At 45.7% G+C, this 19948-nt stretch overlaps 1 protein-coding gene across 3 annotated transcripts in view; it reads right to left on the bottom strand.

Moving 5' to 3' along the window:
- mipol1 (mirror-image polydactyly 1) overlaps positions 1-18319 on the bottom strand; it is a 56331-nt gene extending 38012 nt beyond the window's left edge. For 2 of the 3 annotated variants that reach the window (XM_083998613.1, XM_083998615.1), the window contains exons 1-5: positions 18190-18319; positions 7065-7119; positions 5084-5127; positions 4392-4611; positions 504-603 (exon numbers count right to left, since the gene is read on the bottom strand). In XM_083998613.1, coding sequence (XP_083854739.1) covers positions 504-603; positions 4392-4462 — 171 coding nt within the window. In that variant the 5' untranslated portion in view covers positions 4463-4611; positions 5084-5127; positions 7065-7119; positions 18190-18319. The remainder of the gene's footprint in view (positions 1-503; positions 604-4391; positions 4612-5083; positions 5128-7064; positions 7120-18189) is intronic. The other variant, XM_083998614.1, reaches the window with a different exon arrangement.
- Positions 18320-19948: the final 1629 nt, after the last annotated feature.

Genomic DNA, 19948 nt, shown 5'->3' with positions numbered 1-19948 from the left:
ACCTGGACCAGGACCAGGACCAGAGACCAGAGACCAGGACCAGGACCAGGACCAGGACCAGGACCAGGACCAGGACCAGAACCAGGACCAGAACCAGGACCAGGACCAGGACCAGGACCAGAACCAGGACCAGGACCAGAACCAGGACCAGGACCAGGACCAGGACCAGAACCAGGACCAGGACCAGAACCAGGACCAGGACCAGGACCAGGACCAGAACCAGGACCAGAACCAGGACCAGGACCAGGACCAGGACCAGGACCAGGACTAGAGACCAGGACCAGGACCAGGACCAGGACCTGGACCAGGACCAGGACCAGGACCAGGACCAGGACCAGGACCAGGACCAGGACCTGGACCAGGACCAGGACCTGGACCAGGACCAGGACCAGGACCAGGACCAGGACCAGGACCAGAACCAGGACCAGGACCAGGACCTGGACCAGGACCAGGACCAGGACCAGGACCAGGACCAGAACCAGGACCATCATCTCCTCCTCTACCTTCTGGTTGACGTTCCTCAGCGCGTCGAGCTCCTTCAGGAGGAACGAGACGTTCTTGTCCTGGTCGAAGGTCCGAGGTCGATCTGCTGAGGCCTGAGGACTGAGAACCAGAACCAGTTAGAACCAGAACCACAACACACACAGAAGAAGTCTTTACTAGAGCTACTTTTATAAAAAAGTGCCTGGTCAAAAAGAAAAAGTGAATTATTGATGTGAACTCCATGTGGTTTCTGTTTCTGTTTGGTTTGTCTGAGCTCTGATGATTTAGTTTGGTGTCTAAATATGATGATGATGTGTCTTGTAACTGAGCCCTGATAGGCTGCTGCCTTCACTGGTGCACGACACGTAAATACATATCAATTCATTCATTCATTCACACACACAGCAGCTGAGGACAATGGAACCAGCACGGCGATGTGGGTTTGATAAACCACCAGAATCAGGAGGTCTGGACCAGTTCCTGGGTCTGGACCAGGTCTCAGTCTGGACCAGGTCTTAGGGCTCTTTCACACCAGCCTCGTTTGCTCCGGACTTTAGGACTTTTCAGTTTAGTCCGAACCAAAATTTCATGTGTGAACACTCCCCCGGACCACGGACCCCGGACCCCGGTCTGGACTTTAGTCGGACCAAACAAGCGGACCATGGTCCCCCTAAAGAGTCAGGACTCGGTCCGGTTGGAAGTGAACCACGGTCCGGTTCGCTTCAGGTGAGAACGGAATCAGACTTTTACTACAGGAAGCAAACCAACACAGCAGTGTTTCTGTTTCCCATCATACATTACCTCAACCACCAACAGATTTTTGGGCTTTTGGCTCGACCAATGAATATATATATACAATATCGTTTCATTCATTCATGTCCGCATAGCGCTCTTTCTCTGTTACTGCCGTTCACACACACAAACACACACACACACACACACACACACACACACACACACACACACACACACACACACACACACACACACACACAGAGAGAGAGAGAGAGAGAGAGAGTGCATGCCACTAGGAGAACTGTTAAAGCTGCTGCTCCCCGTTGTTGATGAACAGGAAAAAAACAACAGAAAGTGATTTTCCCTCACAGATGTTCTGACCAATAGCTGAAGGACCTGTAGACCACGTGTCATGTGTTTACAAACAAGCTGCGTTCTGACAAGGGACCGTGTGAACACAGACCGGAACAAAACTTAACTACAACAACGCATCAGTTCTTCCCTCTGGTCCGGACCGTGGTCCAGACTCCCAGGTGTGAAAGTCCAGACCACGGTCCGGTTGCACCACCTCTCACTAAGTGTGAGAGTACACTAAGTAAATGTGTAAGTGTTTACTAAATCTAGATTTAGTCATCACTAAATGAAAATGTGTTGCAGCAGTTTGACTAGGAATCACATAGAGCTAGTAATTACTAAGGGTTTAGTAGTGGTTTAGTCATTACTAAGTCCTGAATCTAGTAAAGAGATACGCCAAACTGGTGCAACCCCACCCAGGTCAGTACTGGTTGTGTTTTAATGTGAAACCAGCTGTGGTCACATGGTGGCCTGAGGCGGAGGCTCTGATTGGCCGAGCTGAGGCAGGTGAGCGGCTGGTCAGTGGTCATTGTGAGTTTCATAAAGAGTTGCAGTGTGCCGTGGGGGGGTCGAGGGGGGGTCAGGCCGCTACAGCGCCTTGGGGGGGTCGTGGGGGGGTCAGGTCGCTACAGCGCCGTGGGGGGGCCGTAAGGGGGTCGTGGGGGGGGGTCGGGTCGCTACAGCGCGGTCGGTCGGTGGGTCGGTGGTGGTGCGTAGCCTCGGCGACATGTGGCAGCGTGTGGTGTCGTGGTGTCTTTAATAAGCTGCTGCTGTTCACCTGTAATTCTCTCATATCACCTTAAAGGTCAGGCTGTCTAATAACCAGCGGGTAAATAAAGATGGCTGACTGTCGCTGTAATTGACTCTTTCTACTTTATAATATCAGCTGCTTCTAATCAGCCTCTCTCCGCCTCCACTGCTTTTACTATGCTGCTATTCCCGTCTCGCTCTGCGCCGCCGCCGCCTCTAATCACATCAGGCTAAATTTAATAGTTCACGTTTCTGCATCGACACAAAAGCTGCAGAAAGAGACGAATTAGAATCTAAAGAAAGAGCAGTTTAATCACAGGCAATAAACTTTATTAACTCTGCTCTGAACCACAGAACCACCGTCACTCACTCACTACCTATAGACACACCAGGACCAGGACCAGGACCAGGACTAGAGACCAGGACCAGGACCAGGACTAGAGACCAGGACCAGGACCAGGACCAGGACCAGGACCAGGACCTGGACCAGGACCTGGACCAGGACCAGGACCTGGACCAGGACCAGGACCAGGACCAGAATCTGCAGTATGCAAAAAAATCCCGGATGTCGTACTGATTCATAAATCTCTCCAGTATCTGACCAGTCTACATTGTCCTGTATCCCACAATGCAATGCTCCCCTGACGTCTAACCGTAACCAAAGACGGTTTAGAGTAGTGAAGTATCTTTACCGTGTACCGTAACTATGTTATATAGACCGAATCTCCTTGTTGTTTACATTCTACTTCCAGGTAGAAAACCAGCTGTAATTTGAATGAGATCAATAGTAACGAACGAGAGTTTAGCTATATATCATATTTTTCACGTCCTATCACCGTTTAGACAAATCTGAAATGATTGAAGAAACATTACTATTTCTGTGTGTGTGTTTTGTGTTGCTATGTGTTGTATTTATTCAGTTTGGGGGAATCACAGTGTCTAGAAAGCATCAGTGGCTCAGCTGACAGGGACAGCTAACGGTAGCTAAGCTAACGGTAGCTAAGCTAACGGTAGCTAAGCTAACAGCGGTAGCTAAGCTAACGGCGGTAGCTAAGCTAACAGCAGGACGTCAGCTGTTAAAACCCTCCCGTTGTGGGACACGACATGAAACTACTCCAGTTAGCTCAGTCATGTTGGAACTCAGATATCCGCTGGAGAAAATATTTTTTCATGGAGCGTTTATTGAGTCACTGAGTTATTAAAGTTAAACAGGTAGCTAACCGTTAGCCCGGCTAATCTATGATAACCATGACTAATTACAAAAATGTGCACACATTAGTAATGTTTGTCCAATCATTGGTTTTATAAACTTTACAAACATCAGATTAGTCTAAACGGTGATATAGTCACATGAAAAATGAGATAAATATAGTGAAACTCTCGTCCGTCACTATTGTTCACATGCTGGTTTTCTACCAGGAAGTAGTTTGTCCTATAGTTTAATAAAATAAAACTTAATGCAGACTGATGTGTTGATTGTAAAACATGTATTTCTTGATGTAAATGTGGTGGTTTGTGTCCGTAGGCTCCAGAGCCCCGAGGCAGCGCTGCTCTTCTGTCCAATACAAGCTTCACTTTACATTCACACTAACTAATGCTACTGATACAGCTGTTAGATTTCATCACTGAGACGAACATTTATCTCCTAGAAATAATTTAACCAGCCGGTGGTAAACCTCTAAAAACCTGCGGGTAAGTTAATCAGTGATGGTTTTCTCCCCCGGGATGACGACGGAGGTTGGCCGGCCGAGCAGCTCTAACAGAGTACCTATGCAGTTTGCTCACTCACAGTTTTTGTTTTTCAATCCTGGTTGGTTGTTGTTGTTGTTGTGCGTGACGTAGAGTTTGTTTTTTGTTTGTTTAAACAACCAAAACAAATAAAAAGTACCGTTTATTATCGATGATAATAGATGTGTTGACGGGCGACAGCAGTGAAGACGTTGGCAACTGTTGTCATGGTGAGTTCCAGTAACAACAGGATTCACACTGAGACTCAGCAGACCAACATTAGTTCATTACCCTCTATTATATATTATATATATTATATCTGTCTATGGATCAGCTCTCACCTGTGGTCAGTGAGCAGGTGTCTCCTGGGGGCGGGGCTTCCACCGCCATCAGGCAACGGCTCCACCTCCATCTCCACGGCAACTCCGGCTGGACGGGAGGACGCCAGGGGGGAGACGGGAGAGACGGGAGAGACGGGGACAGAGATGGACTTCCTGTGGGAGACGGGAGAGACGACGGGGGAGACGGGGGAGGTTGGAGGTTCCTGGAGCTGCTGAGAGACTGAGACACAGAGAGAAACCAGTTAGTGACATCATGGTGAAGGTGAATGGGTGAAGGCAAGAAGGCAATTTTATTTGTATAGCCGGTTTTTACAACCATTTTGTCTCAAAGGGCTTTACATCCCATAATAACAACATCCTCTGAGGAAAAACTCCATGGAAAACCCTCTTAACAGGGAAAAATTGGAGGTGAAGGTGAATGGGTGAAGGTGAATGGATGAAGGTGAATGGATGAAGGTGAATGGATGAAGGTGAAGGTGAAGGTGAATGGATGAAGGTGAATGGATGAAGGTGAAGGTGAATGGATGAAGGTGAATGGGTGAAGGTGAATGAGTGAAGGTGAATGAGTGAAGGTGAGTGGGTGAAGGTGAATGGGTGAAGGTGAATGGGTGAAGGTGAATGGATGAAGGTGAATGGGTGAAGGTGAATGGATGAAGGTGAATGGGTGAAGGTGAAGGTGAATGGATGATTACCCTGCGTCCTCTCTCGGAGCTCCTCACTCACTCTGGCGTCTGTCCTGTAAAACACAGATTCTGAATGAAACTCTGCAGCCGTTTCTATGGAGACCTTTATTTTGAAGGGTCACGATGTAACGATGCATCGTGACAACGATTAAAAATTGACTTGTTGCTACGTCGCCATGTCTTCCCTCGCTGTGCCCCGTTGCTACGTAGCGAGGGCACAGCGAGGGAAGACATGGCGACGGTAGACAACAACTTTGAAACAGAGGATGCACCGAGTGGTTTTAAATCACCTGTGTGGCGGCTTATCAGGGCTGTGCTACATGCTACATGCTACATGCTACCTGCTAGGCAAGGCAAGGCAATTTTATTTGTATAGCCCGTTTTTACCAACAGTTTGTCTCAAAGGGCTTTACATCCCATAATAACAACATCCTCTGTCCTTAGACCCTCACATCCACTGAGGAAAAACTCCATGGAAAACCCTTTTAACAGGGAAAACCAGGAGAAAGCTCAGGGTGAGCAACAGAGGAGGGATCATCACCCAGGACAGAGATGTTGTTACAGACAAGAAAACTGTTTACAGTTTATGCTACATGCTACATGCTAGATGCTACATGCTACATGCTACCTGCTACATGCTACGTGCTAGATGCTACACGCTACATGCTACATGCCGGTGCTCAGAATGAATCTGCCCTGCAGCAACAAGAGGAAGAAGCAGAGCAACGTATCAGCTGGTCACCGTGGAAACGGTTGTGAGCGCGGCGAGTGAAAGAGTCGGAGCTAGAAGATGCGCTAGCGGCGATGTGTAGGTCTACTGTAGGTACGGGACGCCGTGTGTGTGTGTGATGATCACAATCGCAACGAATTAGCGATTTAGCGCGTTTAGCATTTATTAGCTCTCCAGCGACCTGTAGCAGCAGCAGCAAAGAAAAGAAATCATCTCAACAAGGAGAAAGTGTTAGTTTCTGTGGTGGGGGGAGAGGGCGCTCTGTGATGGGATAGTAATGTCTTTCTGGGATGTTTCAGAGTTAAAAACACAAAGTTTCTACTGTTTCTACTCTACACTATATGAGTTCAGTCATGTACCAGAGATATCTGATTGTTTTCTGAGTGTTTGTTGTGGTTGAAAGAATTGCCCCCATGGGTTAGCGTTGTGGCTATCGCTAGTGCCGGGTAGCCATGGTAACTCTGGTTTGCCTGCAGCAATTTTAGTCGCGTTTTTTGCTCCAACCAACACTGGGCGACCATCAGGACAACGACTTAGGGTCAAAATGGACAGAATTCTCCTTTAAGGACAGTGTAGTTGATCTCCAGACTGAGCAGTAGCAGCCTGTTGGGGACGATGACATCACTTCCTGGCGCCGCGGCAGCAGTAGCACATACACAATGAGTGGGTTTGTGCGTTCGGTGTGAAAGGTCGTTTATCATCATTATTATTAATTATTATAGAAACTCTAATAATTATTTCTCCCTCTGGCTACAATACAGACTGAAGCTGACCTGCAGCCTTCGATCTTTATAGAGCTTTGAGTTCCTCAGAGGAATGAAATAAACTAAAGATTTACACCCTCGTGTGTGTGTGTGTGTGTGTGTGTGTATATATGCACTGCATTTGTCTTATTTTTCTATATTGCAGTTTATCTCTGTAAGTGTGTGTGTGAATGGAACTTATATAACTGCTGCTACTGTCTCCATCACATTCTGCATCCATCCATTTAGACACTTTACCTATTTAAATTTGCACTTGCCCTTTAGAAACTGGCACTTTACAGATCACATGCACGTTATGTCTAGGTATGACTGTGTATATGATTGTGAACCACTGTAGAATTGGGTTAGGCCTGTCAAGGGACTACGGATGCACATTAGCAAGTTGCATTTACATTTGTGCACACGTACGAATGTTCATTAATGTGTATTGTCCCTTTTAAATAAATAAATAAATGTGTGTGCGTGTGTGTGTGTGTGTGTGTGTGTGTGTGTGTACCTGTGTGTGGCCGGTGAAGGAAGTCGTTGTCTCAGCTCCACGTTCACTCTGGTTCCTGCAACACACAACACACAGTTCACCTGTTACACACCTGAGTTACACACCTGCTGCAGTCCACATGAGTCCACATGAGTCCACATGAGTCCACATGAGTCCACATGAGTCCACATGAGTCCACATGAGTCCACGTGAGTCCACATGAGTCCACATGAGACCACGTGAGTCCACATGAGTCCACATGAGTCCACATGAGTCCACATGAGTCCACATGAGTCCACATGAGACCACGTGAGTCCACATGAGTCCACATGAGTCCACATGAGTCCACATGAGTCCATGTCAGGACCAGAACCAGAACTAGAACCAGGTCCAGGCTGTATTATCAGTTATTGAATAATTTCCTCTTTCTCTGGTTTTCACTTTGAAACTTTTCTCATTTCCCTCCGTCCTCTGCCCCCCCCCTCGCCCCCCCAGCCCCCCCCCCCCCCCTGATCTCCTTGTGGACTCAGAGCTAATTGAGCGGCGGCTTCTTCTTATTATTCATGTACAATTACAGATGTGATCAGGTCTTAAATCCTCCTAAATGACCGTTCATGCCTCGCGCTCGCTTTGAAGTCTCGTCAGAGATGGAAAATCTGCAGAAAAAAGGGAAAACACAAAGGCCAATCAGAGAGAGCCAATGAAGAGAGGGAGGGGGGTGTGTGTGTGTGTGTGTGTGTGTGTGTGTGTCTGCCCCCCCCCCCTCACACACACCACCCACCAGCTCCTTCTTCATGTAATATAAACTAAAGTCCATTAATTTTTTAAGCTGTGTTTAATACATTTTGAGCAGAAAGTTTGGTGCAGTGGTGGCGGTGGGGGGGTGGGGCAGGGGGGGGGGGGGGCTCCAGCTGACTGCATGAATATTAATGACGGTGTAACGATGATTAAAGAGGCTTCAGCTCAAATCCAACACAATCCGCCTGTGATCCGGCCCGCCGCCGCCACGCCGCCGCCACGCCGCCACCACACCGCACATGAATTTAGATACCGACATTAAACCAGAGAGAGAGAGGCAACTTATGCAGAACACACACACACACACACACACACACACACACACACACACACACACACACACACACACACACACACACACACACACACACACACACAGATATATGTGGTACAGTACATAACATCTACATCACACAAACAAACTGTTCGTTACAGCAGAAACAATTAATGAACATTAATCAGCAGCTGATTGATTTGACTGATGACACACACACACACACACACACACACACACACACTATCACACACTAACACACACACACTTCTGCTGCTTTAAAAACCATAAAGTTTGAACCCATCTCTGGGTTGTTTAACAGTGATCAGTATTGATCAGCTGATCTTAGCGATGCACATGATTAACTGTTTAACCATTTAACTGATAACTAGAACTTTGACTGATCAATACTATCAGTTATTTATTAATTATCTCCTTATGTGGACAGCTGCAGACTTCCTCTGTCTTCAGTCAGTTTCACAGCTATAAGTTCCACAGGATGAAGGTCAGATTATACATGTAGCTACACGGATATACATGTGCATCACTCTGCCCTACAAAGGCAAAGTGCACTATCTGCATTTTTTCTTTGACCAATCCAAAGTGTTAAAGGCATCTTCTCTTCAATCTGGTAGAATGTGATATTGGTAACGTTACAGCTAAAATTTCCAGAGTTATTTATTGGGCTTTTTATTTTGCTGTCCATCCAAAAAAGCTCTGTGAAACCAAGACAATGTGCAGTATCTGCAAAGAGTAACTGTACTCCCTACATCCCATAATTTACTCTATGATTCCACTGAAGTAAAACCAAGGCAAAGTGCCGTATCTACCATAAAACGGTCAAAACTGGTCAGGAGGACAAACTACAAACTACGTTTAATTCAGTCCACCTCTAATCAGTTCTAGACTTGGTAGTTATTCATCATTTGATGCTTCAACCTGACAATGAAAAACACTAAAAGCTGTTTTACTCAGTTTGCCACAAGCGTCGTAATCTGATTGGTTAACGGTTAATAATCGGTTAACGAGCGTTGTAATCTGATTGGTTAACGGTTAATAATCGGTTAACGAGCGTCGTAATCTGATTGGTTAACGAGCGTCGTAATCTGATCGGTTAACGGTTAATAATCGGTTAACGAGCGTCGTAATCTGATCGGTTGACGGTTAATAATCGGTTAACGAGCGTCGTAATCTGATCAGTTAACGGTTAATAATCGGTTAACGAGCGTTGTAATCTGATTGGTTAACGGTTAATAATCGGTTAACGAGCGTTGTAATCTGATTGGTTAACGGTTAATAATCGGTTAACGAGCGTCGTAATCTGATCAGTTAACGAGCGTTGTAATCTGATTGGTTAACGGTTAATAATCGGTTAACGAGCGCTGTAATCTGATCGGTTAACGGTTAATAATCGGTTAACGAGCGAAGGAAACGTTAATGCAGTTTTTTTAGAAATTGTGATGTCACAATGACATCACAGTGTGGTTCAGGTCTGAGACTCTGAACCAGCTCTCTCTCTCACACACACACACACACATACAGACACACACACACACACACACACACACACACACACACACACACACACACACACACACACACACACACACACACACACACACACACACACACACACACACACACACACACACACACACACACACACACACACACATTCCTCCACAGAGATGAATAGCAGCTACTTCAGTCTGTTCAAACAAACCAGAGTCTGCAGCCCACCCTCATCTAACAATACAGAGTGTGTGTGTGTGTGTGTGTGTGTGTGTGTGTGTGTGTGTGTGTGTGTGTGTGTGTGTGTGTGCGGACCACCCACTCTGCAGATTAATCACAGTTCACACGACCAACTTCTCCCTCGTTCTCTCCTCATTCACTCTCATCCTTTGTGTTGTTGTGTTAGATTAATCTACTGACCACAGTGTGTGTCTGTGTGTGTGTGTGTGTGTGTGTGTGTGTGTGTGTGTGTCTGTATGTGTGTCTGTGTGTGTGTGTGTGTGTGTGTGTGTGTGTGTGTGTGTGTGTGTGTGTGTGTGTGTGTGTGATCAGATGAAGCTCTGATCAGTCGTCGTGACTCTTTATCAATAAAGTTTATTCAGGTCATTAAAGTGAAGAACTGAGTCCTCTGATGTGGGCGAGAGACACTGACAGCTGATGGAGAGAGAGAGCAGTAATCAGTTACTACAGGTCAGTAATCTGAGTACCGTCACCATGGCAACAACCCGGCCCCAAATGCAGAGCAGCTCCTACAAAATAAAAGCCTGTAGGCTAACACAAACAGACCGCGGCTCGGTGTCGTCCTGTGTTTACACGTGTACCGAGTGGTTGTTTCCACGGTAACCTCCAACACTGGTGTGTGTGTGTGTGTGTGTGTGTGTGTGTGTGTGTGTCCTCCAGCGGGTTTACACAGCAGATTACTGAGCACGCTGCCGTTACCGCGGGAACCACCGCCTCCTGACTGTGAGTGTGGCCGTTACCGTGGGAACCACCTGCCTGAAGCCCCTCCTCCTCTCAGGTATCGATCACTGTGACTCGTCGATGAGGTCAAACACGTGAACTGATCCTGAGTCAGAGCTTCATCTCTGCTGCTGCTGCTGCTGCTGCTCCGTCTCCATGACGACAGCGCCCCCTGCTGGACTCACTGGGCCAACACCACCATCATGGTTTCATCTTACTGCCTCTCTACTCATCATCTCTGTGACTGGATCAATGTTATGGAGGAAACAACCTACAGCTCTGGAAAACAAAAAGAGAACACTTTCTTTCACAGGTGTTTGTTAAAAGCATCTCTACATGTGTGACAGTCGTTCTTCTCTTTTCTTTTCTTTTTTAAACACCGAAAAAATCTTCGCACATCTATTTCTTAGGCAGGTGCGTCGGAGAGTGACAATTAAGTCCAAATGAGGAGTTTCGGTGCTAGACCTTTTTCAAGCAAAATGGATTTTGCTTGAAAAAGGTCTAGCACCGAAACGTTGCAATACAATAAATTCTGCAAGTTGGCCATGTGTGCAGGAACTCTTCTTTTTCTTTCTTAAACACCAACACAACTCATTCTCCTTAATGAGACACTGATGAGGTCATCACCTGATGAGGTCATCACCTGATGAGGTCGTCACCTGAACCACATCTGGTTTTAGAGGAAGATTATAAATAAAAACCACTGCTGATTAAACATCGACATTATCACTAAAACTGGTTTATAAACTCTTCCTGAGTTACAATATTCTAATAAATATGAACATTTCTTTGCTTTATTATTATTATTATTATTATTATTAAAGGTCTGAAAAGACTTGATATTTCTGTTATTTAGACTAGTTTAGTCATTAACCAATAAAAGCTCTAAATGACAAATTTTTTTTTCAATTTTGGGAGAAATGTTGTTGGTAGTTGATAGAATAAAACAAAACAAAATAATAATTTAATTTTACTGAAACACATTCCTATAAATAGTGAAACCAGAGAAACTGATCATTATGGGAGTGGTCTCTTCATTTCTTTCCAGAGCTGTAGGCTACATATATGGAACAACTGACTGATAGAATAAAAACTCTAGAGGATCGATGCTGCCGGAAGAAGAGAAATGGACTGAATCCATGAAAACCACAGGACGAGGACCATCACACTGACAGTGAAACAGGATCAAACTGTAGAAGCATGGTGACCCAACATCTTCTTCTTCTTCACATCTTGTTCCAACACAACACACACACACCTCAGTAGCACTTGGCACTTTTTACACCTATTTATTCTTACATTTATTTACCTATAGACATAGATCTCTGGCCTTGTCCTTGTCTTAATCCCAGGCTGGAGCCTTTTAAAGTGTTTTCGTTGCGTCTTGTATTACTTTGTGTGTCTTTGTGTGTTCTCTTTTGTTTCTCCACCTGACCTGGAACAACCGTACAAATATTCCTGTGTGTGTTTGCACAAATGGCAAATAAAGATTTTGACTTTGACTAAAGTACATCTCCTCTGGATATGTAGGCTACTTAGTTACAGTACTCAAGTAAATTTACTCCATTACTGTCCACCAGCGTCATGGTTACCTCGGTACATGTCCACCAGAGAGTCCCTGAGCTCCCGGCTGCTGCACTGGGACAGACCGGGCTCCTCTGGACCAGGTCCACCGGGTCCACCGGGTCCACCGGGTCCACTGGGAACAGGAGACTCACATCACAACACTGAACCAGAACCAGATTCACTAAACCTTCTGAAGAAAAAACTTCTTCTTAAAGCAGAAGTAAGTGATATATTTGTGTTAATATAAGTCTTAAATAGTTGTATCTTCCGACAGCAATCACTTCTATAGAGTGTTTGGTCTGAAACACGGGTCTGTCAGTCACTCTGCTCTGCTCTGAGCCCAGGAGAAAACTTTCCTTGTATCCTACAACCTTTATCCAATGAGGAGAGAGAACGGCATGCAGGGCTGTGTGTGCAGCCAAGGAACGCCGTGAATGTGGTGACGTAGGGACGAGGACTGTTATGGTGCGTTCAAGGAAACTCGTATTTTCCGACCTGTGAAGTGGTACCAGTTCGATCTGGTGCGAGTTCACGGGTCAGAAGTTACGAGTGGCCGTTATAGTGACTTTCACCGGTAAAACAGGTCGGAAAAACACGAGTGTGTTGCCTGGAACGCTACAAAGTCGTAAGTTGTGACTTGAAGCTGTAATTTATGATTTCAAAAGCCTGCCTGGAACGCAGCATTAGCGAAAACGACCGGATCGCTTACTTCTGCTTTAAGTGTCATTTTTTCCCTTAACTTCAGTCAACTCTCTGTCTCTTACTCTACTTGTTGCTGCAGACTGTTGATCCTCCTCTTCGCCCTCTCCAGCGCCTCCTGAACGTCCGCCGCTCGGCCGGACGCCATCGACACACACACACACACCACCTGACCGTCTCCACAGCAACACACTCAAACACACCTGACCGTCTCCACGACAACACACACACTCACACACACTCTGCACCACCTGACCGCTCTCTCTAGGCCTGTGATTGGCCGACGCTCAGAGACTCTAAACCTGCAGCTCGTTAAGTATTGATGAGCTCACGGGATCGGGTGAGTCGGTTGCTAGGTTACCGCTCTGCATGATGTCACAGGTGAAACATCCCACCGAGGGGCTGCTCTGATTGGTCCAGTGAGCTGCTGCAGCGTTTCAGTAATGACTCCTCAACGTATTGATTGGTTGATTGGTTTTATTGATAACAGGACATTTGCATTGAGAGTAGAGACAGTGATGACATCACCCGAGCAGCGATGACATCATCCGAGCAGCGATGACATCATCCCAGCAGCGATGACATCGTCCGAGCAGCGATGACATCACCCCGGCGAGCAGCGATGACATCACCCGTGCGCCTCGGCGTCCTGCAGCAGCTGCTCCATCAGGACGACGTCCACTCGGTGTTTCATCACGAAGCGTCCGTTCAGGTGGAAGACTGGGATGTCCCAGCGGTACCGGTCCAACCACACCTCGTTGCCCGGGAGACAGATGTCCACCTGCTGCAGCACGAACTGGGGACAGGACAGACCATAATACATCCATGGGACAGACGGAGACTTCCTGTTACATCATCACCTGTCACACCTGTCTGTTGTACCATGTTTCCATCCACACCGTTCCATTCTCATTAAACTGAAAAGAATTATAGAACTAACACCAGCTATTATAGAATTAACACTAACTGGGTTTCCATCCAAATGGACTCAATTTAAGAGCCGATTTTGTGAAAATGCTGAAGCAATGCTGAATGAGCTGAACAAATTGTTGAATCGATGCTAAATTAGCTGAAGAAACTGCTAAAGCAACGTTGAAAAGACTAATGCTGAAGCTGAAACATGTAACTTGCCTTTTTATGCCCGAATGAGAATTGATGCCCGTTTCCATTCATTAGTGTTTCGCAATTATTGGGAGAGGAGGAGGAGTGCGCCGTGAGATGACGTCATAAGAGAGTGTGAATGTATCCATGACAACAGTTGACACTCAACATCATGGACAATTTACTTACTTTCCAGACCGCACCTGTACATAATCCACATCACTAAATCTTAAAAGAAAATACATATATCGCCTAACCCTGACGCTCGGTGTGTTCAGGTGCAGTGGGAAGCTCCCGTTTGTGTTGACGCTCGGACGCTCGGTGTGTTCAGGTGCAGTGGGAAGCTCCCGTTTGTGTCATAAACACAGGAATATCAACTCTGGACTTGCTTCAAGTAAATAAACTTCTGGGTGCATGTTTGAGTCTCCATCTGACGCTGTCTGTGGCTTTGAGGGATGGAAACAGCCTAAGCAGCAGAACTTCAATCCGCTCCCATTCATCGCTGCCGTGGCGACGCGGGGACAGACCATAACTACCGCAAAACAGGAGAATTAAACTGGAAACCTTCAGATTCCTTCTGTTAGACCTAAAATGTTAGAAACATACAGCCTGAGGTGAATTTGCCCGGAATTGTCCTTTAATACGGTCGATCTCATCAGATCGATACAGAGTTTGTCTGATAAATGTGAGTTGTGATCATGTTTTTCGGTTAAAGATGGAGGATGGACGTTCTTCTGTTTTAGGATTTAGTACAAAAATGAGTGGAAACACGTTAAACTGCAAGACAACGATTGGACGCGCCAGTATGACATCACAGCACATGACGTCATCACACGGCTTTCTATTCATTAGATTCACATGACGTCACTGTGTTTCTGCGCCGCCATATTTGTGTCCGAATCAGGGCGATCTGGGCACAGATCACAGCGTCACGTTACCAGAACAAGTGGAGTAGTAGGAGGAAATCAGCAAGAGACCGAAAATTGAGGTTATTTGAAAGATGCCAGGATTATATTGTGCTGTTGACTGTGATAGCAGTCGCCAAAAAAACCCCGGACTGCAGTTTTATTCCATCCCAAAAGACGTAAAGTTGTAGGCGGAATAAATAGTTGACTGCAGGCATCTATCAGTGGCAGCGTGGGCTGTGACAAGTCTCACAAAAAGAGGGGATTCACTTTTTTTTTTTTTTAAATAACATGGATATATTGAATTCTGCATTTTGATTACTTTCTTATTAATTACTCACTGATTCTGCATTTAGGGTCTTTTATTTCTGTATAACAGACCGTTGCTAAGTATAACAGACCGTTGCTAAGTAAAACGGGCCGTTGCTAGGGACGCCGCTCTGATCAGCGGAGCAGGGCAGAAGAACTATCAAGGATTTTTACCTTGTGTTTCATTTTTACCAGCTTCAGACTCATTGTGATGTTAGAGAAATGACTTGTAGCTTGTTAGAGGGAGAGTGGAGGCTCTCTGCCTCCCTCACCGCTGCTGGAACCAAACCTGCGATCAGAGCGGACGGGCCAGCGCAGTGTCACAGCTGTGACCAGCTGTGTCTGTGCCACCGTGAGTCCGTGACACAAACGTGTCCCGTATCGTCATCTCTTATGACAGACAGGACGACATAAATGCGCACAATGTAACATTTACATGATAATTCATCAATCTACTGATTGATTATCAAAAGCTCGTTGAAAACAACTACACACGAGTCGACCGAGAGGAGGGTGAGGAGCAAACAGCGGAGAAGTGACCTGACAAGGACTTTGATCAACATTACGTCTCTAATTAATTAATTAACTCATAAACTGTGTAATAAGTGGGATAATATAGAGTTAGTCTGTTGTTATAGAGATATAAACCCAGACAGGATGTATGAAACCCTGTCATTTTGTCAAGAACCTGTCATTTCCATCCTGTGGTTTGCATGCTGTCATATGAGGAGACCTGTCAAATCTCACACAAACATGGCGGCGGTCCCTTCGACGTGACGTCACTGCAACCCATGAATTGGATAGAAGGTCTGAGATGGAAACGCACTTGAACCGCCGTCATTCACATTGATCAGATAATAATACTATAATATTTATCAGATAATGTGATGGACAAGTGGATGGAAACATGGTCAGTGATGACATCATCAGTGTGAGACGGAGGAGGGGGCGGAGCCAGACTCACCTTGTGTCTGATTGGCTCCAGAGCTTCTTTGGCTTCGTCACACAGCGGACAGGGGTCCTGCAGACACACACACACACAACACACACACACACAGCCGTCACACACAGGAAGTACATCACAGCCGGCCCATGATGTCACACACAGAGTATGATGTCACAGTGAGAAGCAGCAGTGAGGTCACAGAGGGGGAGGAGTCAGTTACCTTGGTGAACAGAGTGAGAGTGGGCGGGGCTTTGGTAGAAAAGGGGCGGAGCAGCAGCAGAGGACAAGTCCTCAGGAAAGACATTTGTTCTGAGAACGAGAAGAGACAAAGTGTTACTGACCTCGACCATGTTGCCCGTGGCGACAGCAGCGGAGCGGACCAATCACAGAGCAGCAGGATGAGGATGATGAGGTGGAGGAGGCGGAGCTACAACCTCGGACAACGACGACGCCAGAAACGTGTTTGTCAAAGTTTTTCCGCTGCAGAACGATGACGCTTCATTTGGTTTGTCAGAGCTCAAGACCAGAAGACCAGAAGACCCTGAACTGGACTGTGGCTTCATTATGAATTATATTATTATTATTATATATTATATTATTACTTCCCCCAAACCTCACTGCAAAAACTCAAAGTCTTTCCAAGAATATTTGTCTCATTTCTTGTCAAAATGTCTCATTTCTAGTCAAAACTAATCTCTTTCCACTTAAAATAAGACTCATCACCTAAAAATTTACTTGTTTTTAGATCATTTTCACTTGTTTCAAACTTGCAATAAGTAGAAAAATCTGCCAGTGAAAGCATGAATGAATGAATGAATGAATGAATTAATTCATGTTTTTATTTTATTTTTTTTCGATCACAGCATCACAATTTCTGCAAAACAAATTCAAGGTAGTATTTAGTAGCTACTATAGCCTATATCTGGTTGAAAAGGGTTGTGGCTGAAGCAAAGCTCATAGCTGCTGCTGCCTCGTCTCATTTCATTATAGAAACCAGAAGCAGTCTGATGCATACACACACACACACACACACACACACACACACACACACACACACACACACACACACACACACACACACACACACACACACACACACATATGCACACACACACACACACACACACACACACACACACACACACACACATATGCACACACACATACACACAAATGCACACACAGATACACACACACACATACACACACACACACACACACACATACACACACCTACACAGTACGTCCCCCACCGACCTCCTATATCCACAAACCTTCACAACTCAAAAACAGAACAGGTCGACATTTCCTCGGTTACATTACACATCCCATAATAATCCTCAACAAGAAAGTTGTTTGTGTTTGTAATAAGAAAGAAAAACTTGCTCCACTATCAGATTTTTCTACTTATTTCAAGTGAAAATCTGCTTAAAGAAGTAAAAAGTGTCTAAAAACAAGCTGCTTTTAATGTGATGAGTCTTATTTTAAGTAGAATGAGATTAGTTTTGACTAGAAATAAGACAAATATTCTTGGTGAGAGTTTAGAGTTTTTGCAGCTGCAGAGTAAACAGACTCAGTCCAGAATCCTGAAGTCCACCGGACCGGTTCACCAGCTGCTCCGGGACCAGAACCAGTTCCTACACATCCCACTGGTTCACTTCCAGACTTCTCAGTAAAAACATGTTTTTACATTTGTGACATTTGAGTGATTAGTTGTGTATCATGTAAATTAATTATGTAATTAATTTAATTCAGTGTGTTAATCAGACTGAGCTGGACCAGTTCAGTCCAGGTCCAGGACGCAGCTGCTGGTCTTCAGGACCCGGACTCAGTCTCGGTGTTTCACTCTCTGCAGTTTCATCCCGAACCGGACCCGAACCGGACTCAAACCTGGACTCAAACCGAACCCGAACCGGACTCAAACCTGGACCTGGACCCGGACTCGAACCTGGACCGGACTTGGACCGGACTACATTATTCATAGGCTACTTTCTCTATGTGACGTCACTTTGTCGGTGTTGCTGTGAGTTGATCCGGTAGACCGGGTCTACAGACCGGAAGCTGCCGGTAACTCACCGTTTCTGTCCCGGTCCCGTCGGTCCAGATCAGGTCCAGATCAGGTCCAGTCCAGTCGGAGCCTCGAACAGCGGCTCAGATCAGATCAGAGTCTCTGGTCCAGTCAGCTGCTCCTTCCTCCTCTTCCTCCTCTTCCTCCTCCTCTTCTTCCTCTCCGGCTCAGACTGTGTCGTCATCCTGCTCCGTGATGACGCTGCTGCCGCGCGCAGGCCGCCGGCGGCACTGCGACTACGTCACTGTGTGATGTCACTGACGTAGAGCTGTTTCAAATAAACGGATCAATATTCTTAAAAGAATTGATAATAAAAAATGTGTACACACTGTTAACATAATTGAAGAAAGATTTGGAGAAATGTAATATGTCCTGCCATTTTATTTCTTCCTTTTATTTAATTTCATTTACTTTATTATATTTATGTTACCTATGTAATGACTTCTGCACTTCATCCACTTTATGTCTCATACTGTATTTGTTTATTTACTTCCTTGATGCCAGACTGTTTGTATTGTCCACTGTCAATGTTCTGACTGTGATTGGAACTTTTAAATAAAGTTTTGAAAAAAAAAACAAAAAAAAAAACAGATCAATATTCAGATCTGTGTAAAGACTAAACAAAATAACAGGTTCTTCCCCAGACCAGGATCAGGACCAGAACCAGAACCAGGACCAGGACCAGAACCAGGACCAGGACCAGGACCAGGACCAGAACCAGGACCAGGACCAGGACCAGGACCAGAACCAGGACCAGGACCAGGACCAGGACCAGGACCAGGACCAGAACCAGGACCAGGACCAGAACCAGGACCAGGACCAGAACCAGGACCAGGACCAGGACCAGGACCAGGACCAGAACCAGGACCAGGACCAGGACCAGGACCAGGACCAGGGATATAAAAAGGCCAATTATCTTCTTTAGTTTAGACAGATAGAGATAATGATGTCACTATTTTAGTAAAATGATGAATTCAACTAGAAAATTTCCTCTGGTAAATTTTAAATGGGCCGCGGGGCTACTGCCGGTTTTACCATCTGTCAACATGGGAATCAAACCCACGATCTTAAGGTCAAGACAGAGCTGATCAGACAGACACATGATCATCTTTCTATAAGCACTGATATGGAGGAGCTGTAATCACATTAGGTTACCTGTGTGTGTGTGTGTGTGTGTGTGTGTGTGTGTGTGTGTGTGTGTGTGTGTGTGTGTGTGTGTGTGTGTGTGTGTGTGTGTGTGTGTGTGTGTGTGTGTGTGTGTGTGTCAGTCTGATTTAGCTGTGTCTGTGTTTATAAACATTTAAACGAGCGCCAGGTGGATTGTTTATGAAGTTAACGAGCTCTGGCCTGAGGATCAAAGAGGTTACCACGGCGATAGGGGCCCCCGCAGGCTGAGACAGACAGAAACGTGGAGGAAAAGAGCCATTTTCTGCCTCTGCACCGGTCTCACATTTAGGCTTAGCATGACAAAACGGTAACTCCTATCAGAACAAAACACAGATCAACGTTGCTCTAAGGACTTACTGAAAATGTTGGTACGATTTGGTGTTTCTACAGTAAATATTTTGGAGACGCTGGCAGTTTTAAAACATCGGTCCGTTCTGCTTCTCTCAGAAAATATTTGTATTGGACTCAATGAGGAGCAGAGACAGACGTGGCCGCACTTAGAGGCTCAGAGTTTAAATTCTGTAAGTCTCTCTGATATTTTGAGCACATGATATGAGAGATAACAAGTTTGTCTTACAAATTCTGAAAAAATTATGTGTG

Source organism: Trachurus trachurus (genome assembly GCF_905171665.1).
Source record: "Trachurus trachurus genome assembly, chromosome: 22".
In the NCBI taxonomy this organism is placed as follows: domain Eukaryota; kingdom Metazoa; phylum Chordata; class Actinopteri; order Carangiformes; family Carangidae; genus Trachurus; species Trachurus trachurus.
This window is presented reverse-complemented; position numbering and strand designations above follow the sequence as displayed.